The 8180-nt window shown below is 34.8% G+C and overlaps 1 protein-coding gene across 1 annotated transcript in view; it reads left to right on the plus strand.

Annotated features, from left to right (window-relative positions):
• Positions 1-824: 824 nt before the first annotated feature.
• The window catches only part of LOC118748040 (FH1/FH2 domain-containing protein 3), an 82925-nt gene continuing 75569 nt past the window's right edge, over positions 825-8180 (plus strand). Inside the window, exon 1 of the mRNA XM_036482329.1 lies at positions 825-1587. Within this exon, the coding sequence (XP_036338222.1) occupies positions 1399-1587 (189 nt within the window). The 5' untranslated portion in view covers positions 825-1398. The remainder of the gene's footprint in view (positions 1588-8180) is intronic.

The following is an 8180-nucleotide window of genomic DNA, read 5'->3' on the forward strand; positions in this document are numbered from 1 at the left end:
TCAGTGTAATACATAAGAAACTGGATATACACATCGTCACCTGAAATGCTAAGAGCCGTAACAAACTCTGAAATGGAAAAAGTGCTGACTAAAAAGAACATTTTTTTTCCTAAAGCGATATAGGGAGTTGCAATTCGAAATCTATCATATCAATCAAAAAGTGAATTTTGAATTTTTAATTACTTGCGACTTTTAGCATTTCAGCGACGATTTTTGTTACGCCTTTTTACACTTCAGGTGACGATATGTAGTTTTTGGTTTACATATGTATGCATGTATAAGTACCTATACACATCTATCTATACACATCGTCAATGCAAAACCGCGCATGTGAGGTTGCATAAATTATTTTGTGGACAGTAAAAACTCTCATATTTCAAAATGGTTCTCTTTTTCACATTTCTGGCTAATATATTTCAGGACGAATGGTTAAAGCTTGCGCCAAGAGATTTTTTGCATTTCATGAATGGAATAATGAGTCCTCAAAATCTTTTTAAAACTTCACCGATTGTTTGGCCAATCTATGGCCAACAATGAATTTTTCCATACAAATTAAGAATGATGAGTGAAGATGGCGATGTTTTCGTGATTTTCATTCGTTTTTCCATTGAAGATATTTTTCTTACTTAACTGAACAAGATTCCACTACTTGTAAAATAAATAGTAAGTGAATATTTACATATTTAACATACCAAAATGAGACCGGCGCAGCAGCGTAAATTACAAAAATTTTTAAATTAATTTTACCAACATTTTTATGTTTTTTTTTTTTTAATAATCGCCTGCAACGCGTTTAAAACGTACAATAATTATTTCTGCAAACAGCCGACAGCAAAGCAACACCGTCTTTATGAAAAAAAAACGCCTGCAATTGCGTTTTGCATTATTTATAAATAATCTGCTGGCATTTTTAGTACTCCAACAACCAAAACAGAAAGCGCCGAAGTAATAATGAAAGTGATTTGCTAAATTAACTCGGGAAAAGTGAAACACATACACATACAAATATGCATATGTGAAATTAAAATGCTTGCATAAATAAATAAAAAAGCGGTAATGCGCCATAAAACTTAAAATATGAGTTGAACTTAACGAAAGCAAAGTTAGTCAAGTTTCCAGCAGTTTAACATGTTATTTAACGGTTCTCAAGTGGCGGAAAGCAAAAACTCTCACACACCTGTCCACATCGTATCAATGTATGTGTTGTATTTAGTGGTGAATTAGTGTGCCTGTGTGCGTGTGTGTGTGTGTTTGTGTAAAAAAGTAAGATACATAATTGCAAAATTTAATAAAATCAACGAAACAGCATAAAAGCAAGTGAACGCTAGGTGGGGGAGTATTGGCAAACAATCGCTCCGGCAACCGGCAACAACAACAAAACCTACACACGCAGTGAAAATGATAGTGAAAATGGATCCAGACGAATTGATTACACTGCGGGTGCAGTATCTGGTCGATACTGATCCGCTTAATTGTACAGCCATGTATCCGATACCGACGCGTGCACCAACTTATGGCTTTGCCGCCACCATGCCACTGGCCACACAGTTGGGCACCATACTACGTCTGCTTAGCGCGCCACATCGGGTAAGATAACAACTAACATATGAACATAGTACATACTACATATAGATACATACATACGTAAATATTCGTAGTTAACTGAATTGCCGTAGTAAACTTTAATGGACTGAGTAACAGCTCTTAATGCCATTGTTATCTAATAGGCATAGCATGCGTCCATACATAGTACTTATAAACATTAGGGGTGTACTGGCATTCCTCAGAAAGCCGCACAGAATAAAATTCGCATAAAAAAAGCTCTTTACTTGCATACAAAAACAGGAGATGCGTTCAGATACTCGCATGTAAGAAATTCCAAAAAACCGCATACAAAATCCAGTGAGGCAATATTAAGCCAAAAAAAATAAACATTAATTAAATAGATAAAATTGTATTTGTAGTTTAACCAAAAACAAAAAAATACCACAACAAGTACATGAATTATATAAGAATACAAAGACGAATTAATTTACAGAAACAATGTCTCTTACACACTAAAAAAAAATTGATAACAACTCTCAAAAAAGCAAAATCGCTAAAGCGAAAAAATGGTTTGAAAAACCGCATAAATTCAAATCCTTATAATAAACCGCCTAAAAAGACCGAAGTGTATTTTGTTCTAGATATTACTAGAGACTTTAAGTCTCTTTTTTTAATTCTTGACACATTAGCTGCTATTACTTACATATAGGGATCCAAAGCTACTTATTCGTAGTAAATAAGAATGCCCCTAATAGGTAAACACACGCAAAGAAGTGCCTTGTATAAACGTGGTCTTATCTCCGCAACTATCTGAGCATCTTTTCAGTTTATCTGTTGGTACAGCCGAAACACATTTGGGGTTCTTATCTGTATTTGATTTAATAATGCTTGGTATTTATTTGATGGTCGGTCGTTAGACTTTTAGTCGCTTGCATATTTATTTAAGCTTTAAGCAGGTATTTTTCATTATCATCATTCTTCATTAAACCACTGATATACTATAGCGAAACACTGCTTATACATTACCTATTTGTAGAGATTTATAACTTTAGTTTAGTTATTTATTTGTCTAGCGTTAGTCATAAAAATTCCTAAACTAAATGCCACTCCAAATGTGACATTGCATTAAAATAAATTAGTCGGCATATTATTGGAATACCTTCACGTAGGCATATGTAAATTGTATTTGAATATACTATCTAGATATTATTCCCATACTTTGTAAAATACCACGAATGGCAAACGTATTTGATTGGGAATATTAATTTGGATTATGTTACGTAGAAATAAGTATGTAATACATACATATGCATTGTTAGGGCAAAATGCGATATCATGTAATGCTATTTAGCTGGAATTTATATAAAAAATAAAAAATCATTTACAGATGAAAATTCGCAAAAGCTATTAGTAATGTTTATTGCAATTTCGAGTTAATAGGTATTTGCTCTGAAATGAACGGATTTTGCTTTTGCAGTTAAACGAACGCGGTGATTAATGCGAACACTAAGACGAATAAGAAAGTAACTAGGATGACGAACAAGAATGAGAAGACGAATACCAACAGTAGTACGAAGACAAAGACAAAGACAAATCCTTGGTACTCGGACTAAGACGAAGGGGAATCCGAAGACGGAAACTAATATGAGGACCAAGCTAGGGCGCTGGCAAAGACGAAGACAAAGACGACGAAGAATATGAAGGCGAACAGGAATATGAAAACGTGAACGAAAACGAATACAAGGACGAACACTTACACTAAGGCGATTATGAAAAAGGCTGAGAATACGAATAAGAAAACTAATTCGAAGGCGAAGGAGGGAATGAATACGTACGCAAAGAAAAAATTTAATTTTAGTTAATTTTTTTTTGTATCTGCCTCTTTCAAGAGAGTTTTTTGATTTCAAAATTCGGTATCCCTAAAAGAATTATAAGAACGGTCGAATTTCGACTGTAACTATACGTCGAAGTCCTTAAATAAATTCTCAAAAATAAATAATTCTAAGGAATACTAATCATTGCTGGAGGATTCTGTCAAATGAAATGAGTACATTGGATCGTCTTAAGTCTGAAACACATTAGAAATGACGGGCTACAGGCCACAGCTGTCAAATTATTTTAACACGGCAACATCGCGACTAGCCAAAAATTTAGATATAATCAGATTAGACCTATTTCTATTTTTTTAGCGACTGATAAGATTCCTCCTATTTTTATGTCAAAATCAAACAAATTCATGATGTCGCTGCCGCTTTCAAAAAATTCATGCCTCCGTCGACAAAGCGTTTAGATAATGTTGATGGAAGCTTAATGCCCTGTCATGTGGTGATGTCGTTTTCGATGTGTACAGAGCTTTACTATGCTGATAGTCGCGTTTCGCCTAAATTTTTACCTCTCCTTAGTTACGAAACCAAATGGAAATGAGCGTAAAGTATTGAAGTTCTTCTTCACTGCCTTAAAAGGTTGTTAAGTACTCGAATGTTAAGCAGTGACACCAAACTGTCGCAACATAAATTGGCCCCCTAGTGTAAGTCTAATCTAGGTAATGCATCGATTCCTATCATTCACGAAAGATTTTATCCAATCCTGGCAAGTTCGAGGTCTTCAATTTAGTAAACATTCAGAACGAAAACACTTCATTCACTTTCGAGGCCCACTTTAAAATAATTTCGATATTTTTTTGATTTTCTATCCACTTCTCTAGGCTTATAGTGGTTATGAATATACATACATACAGGACAATACAGCTCTACTTACCTACTTACTTACCAAGTAACGAAGATATTTGACTAGATTTTATAACAGAAATTTCGACTTGAATTTCGCCACCAACTTTTTGTTCCACTCAACAATGACGTTTTGGTCACAAATTTATAAATTTCGGCAATTAAGCGGCAAATAAATCCAATGACGAGGAAGAAAACGAGTAAGAAATAGGAAATGCTAAATAAACAAACAGAGAATATGAAAATAAGCAAAGAAACAAGTTTGGTAAAAGTAAATTATGACATCAGCTTGCTGGACATTGAACAAAGCGTCAGTTGCGCGTAGATACGAATAGCTTCAGCTACCTGAAAGCACCTACTGAAAAACATATATACATAGGCTACAAACATACATACATACATAGCCATAGACATTTGTATTGCAGCTATCACAAATTTTTTTTTTTTTTTAAATTTGCTAATAATTGCGTGTTGCCGAAGCTGTTGTTGTTACAATTAAATCGGATATCTGTTTCGCTATACTTCAATGGAAATAGGTATATAGACATACATACATACAAATATATATAAAAGTATAAACCGATTACCGATTGACGTTCATCGGTTAACCAAATAAACTGTGATTTAATCATTTTGGAGCTAAATATTTTGGAATAAATTTTCAATTGATGCCCACCTCAAATTATACGCACCGTTGACTTTTGGTCCGCATTTGCGTATGAAGAAAATTCCAGCCGCAATGCTAAAGCAGCATTCATGAAAAAAAAAAGCCGAAAGAGATTTCCAAAAAAAAAAACAATGCTTTGCTTGTTTTTATAGCAATTTTCCCGCAGATGATTAATCAGTTACGCCTTTGAAGGTGAAAATGATTTAATGCACGCAAATGTGTTAAAATGAGTGAAAAGTATTATTTTTTTTTATGAACATGGTTCCATAGATATGCTCAACGTCAATAGTTGTAGCTTGTGAAACACATTAAAATTTTTTTTATTTAAATTTTTTTTTTGAAATTTCTCGAATGAGCTTATGAATTACGCGTGGTAAATGTGGTAAAATCTTGAATTTGAAAATTTTTTTTACTTTAGAGGGTTTCTAATTACACCGAAATGTTTTTAATTTTGATAAAAAAAACAAATATATTATTAGTCCCCTAAAACCATTTTAACCTTATTCCGCACAAAAAATGTTAAGCTTAAGTTTTTACGACGGTTAACACGTCTTGTGAATCCCCTAAATATATCTTAATATGCTTTTCGATGAAACATTCGTATGTACATTAGGGTGCATCAACCTCCATGCAAAAAAAAAAATCGGTAACGTTTTTCCTTCGGAATTACACAATTTATTATATCTCACGGCTTTATTTTATTATAAGAGGTGGACCGATTTGAAAATACTAAAAAAATCTATTTTTTTAATGAAACAAATTTAAAACTATATAATTATTTTTTCCGAAAAAAATCACCTCAGATGATAGAAGAGTTTAAGCTTTAAAGGTCTGCATAAAAATAATTAAAACTTTTATATACGGAATCAAAATATGTAGTATTGAATCAACTCACTTAAATCTTAATATTTTTCCGAAATATTTTTGGCGAAAGTCTTAAACTCTAACACATTTATAATTTTGGTGCAAAAAGCGCCATTTGTTTGGTGATGTGCCCTTAAGTGCACATATTGGATGTTTCACCGACTTCGCAACTATCTCTTATTGAAAAGGAGCATAATAAACAAATGAAAGTTCCTACCCAGTCACTTGTTTAATAAAAAAAAAGATAAGTAAGGCGATTTGGGCCAAGTTCTAAATTCAGTAAAACTACAATACTTAAAGTAAATAGAAAACGCAGCAGGGTAGCTATCGTTCTTTACATTCGAAATTTGCACATAGGCGCCACGGATGTATGACTGACTCTGCGTTTCGTCAATAAATGTGTCAAAAATTGTTGCGAACAATACGACCAACAATTGCTTCCACTAATAGCCGATCACCCGCCCAAACCTACTTTTCAACGCTGGGCTGGTGTGAATGAACGCCCGACTCACTTAAACAAATGTATGCAAGAACAAAAACAAAAGTCGCTGCCAAATATGAATTGCCGAATTGTTATGGCGCTGAAAGCCACACAAAAGTTATCGCCACACAAAAGTTGAAAAAAACCGCGACCACACCGCGCGCTGCCGACTTAAAAGCAACCAACTCCCCCCCCCTACGCCCTCTTTGCCTGCCACGCGTGATTTGCATATGAAAGAAATCAGAAGACTCTTTGAAAAAAAAGCAAACTGGCACAGCACGGCGACTTAGAATTTATTGCGAACTGTGTATAGTATAATAATAAGAATTATTATAATACGAAAATACGTCCGGATATTTACATACATTTTCTATTAGCAATGCACATAAATCCATACATACATATGTGTATGTACATGCATACATATCAATATGTACAGCAAGCACATGAATGTTCATAACTGTGTTTAACGCTCATAAAAAGCTCAGCAGCACGCCGCGCATGCTTGCCGCGATCTGACCGAAATTGATTCCATGCCAAATGCCGCAACACCCCACCCCACCCCACACCTACCCCCGCCCATTGCTGTAGGCTGGCTGGCTGACTTTAAAAACCAGGCAGCGCTGTCGGCCTAAGCGCTTTGCCAAAGAGCCAAAAGCGTATGCGGACGTGTCCGCTGCTGCGATACGTGCGATTATAGGGCGGTAAGCGCGCATAAATCTACATGGAACGAGATTTTCTACTTCTCTAGCAGCAGTGAGGGGCGAATCAGCGTGTATTCGCGGTCACTCAAGAAGTTTGCTAGCCATTCAGCCGAACGATCTCGTTTTCATATCCGCTTGTTGAATTATTTTTGTTTTGATATTTCATGTTTCTATTTGAATGGGCAATTATGATGCCTTAATAGAACAAAAAAAAAAAAAACATAAACAATACTATGTAACAATGCTGGACAAATGGAAATGGAATTGATAACAGCGATTGAATTTTTGATAATCACAGTAACCTTGGTAGTTTAGCGCCTTATTGCATATTAATTTGTTCAGGTAAAATTTCGCTTCTCCTAGCCGAAAAAGCTGGTTTTAGTCTAGGAGGCATAACTCATTTTTGGTACGACACGATTTATAGGTACACACATACATATATATGTATGTATTCGTACCTTGTTCTTATTTAAAACCAGTTTTTTTATCTCAAAAGTAATTAAACAAATTTTTGTTTATTTTTACTTTGCTAAACAAAAAGTAGTGCAAATTTTTTCTGGCTTTCGCCAATGAAACTTTGTATAATCTTCGAGATAAGTACAAGCTTCAGATAAAGAAAGCCCGAAGGCTGCTCTCATTCTTTTGATTTTTTTTTCTTAATTTATTAATTTACATTTTCTGCTGTACGGAACAATAAACTGCCCTCTACGAGTATTTTTTCATCTCGATTCCTTTTTATGGTCTAAAATTAAAGTGAATGTCATTATGACTTGCAAAGTTTAGATGCGTTTCTTTCTCAATACATCATCATTGAAGCTGTGGTAAAGTGATTTGCTATAGATTTTAGGGAGATGACCCAATTAAACGAGTATCAATCAGCATGCTGGCAGTATATAAGTTTGTATATCACTCCGGAGAAAGTAGGAACACTTGCCAAGGCAAAAGCGCAAAGGAAACCTTCTTTTCTCTGCGCTCATCGCATTCGTAGTTAGTGCGCAAAATTGAAAAAAAAAGAACACGGCAACAAAATGATTCGAAGGTATCGGTCAGCCCCAATGCTTAGCCCACCCAACAAAGGCTCTCAGACTGGCTTTGCATCTTCAACCACTTCACTTTTTCAGAAAACCTGCAGCTATGGAGTGTTAGCGTATGTTACACTGCTCCGCTGAGTACATCCTTTCGGTTGTTTTTTT

The sequence above is a fragment of the Rhagoletis pomonella genome, unplaced genomic scaffold (assembly GCF_013731165.1).
Source record: "Rhagoletis pomonella isolate Grant_MI unplaced genomic scaffold, Rhpom_1.0 Rhpom_scaffold_00012, whole genome shotgun sequence".
Taxonomy (NCBI): domain Eukaryota; kingdom Metazoa; phylum Arthropoda; class Insecta; order Diptera; family Tephritidae; genus Rhagoletis; species Rhagoletis pomonella.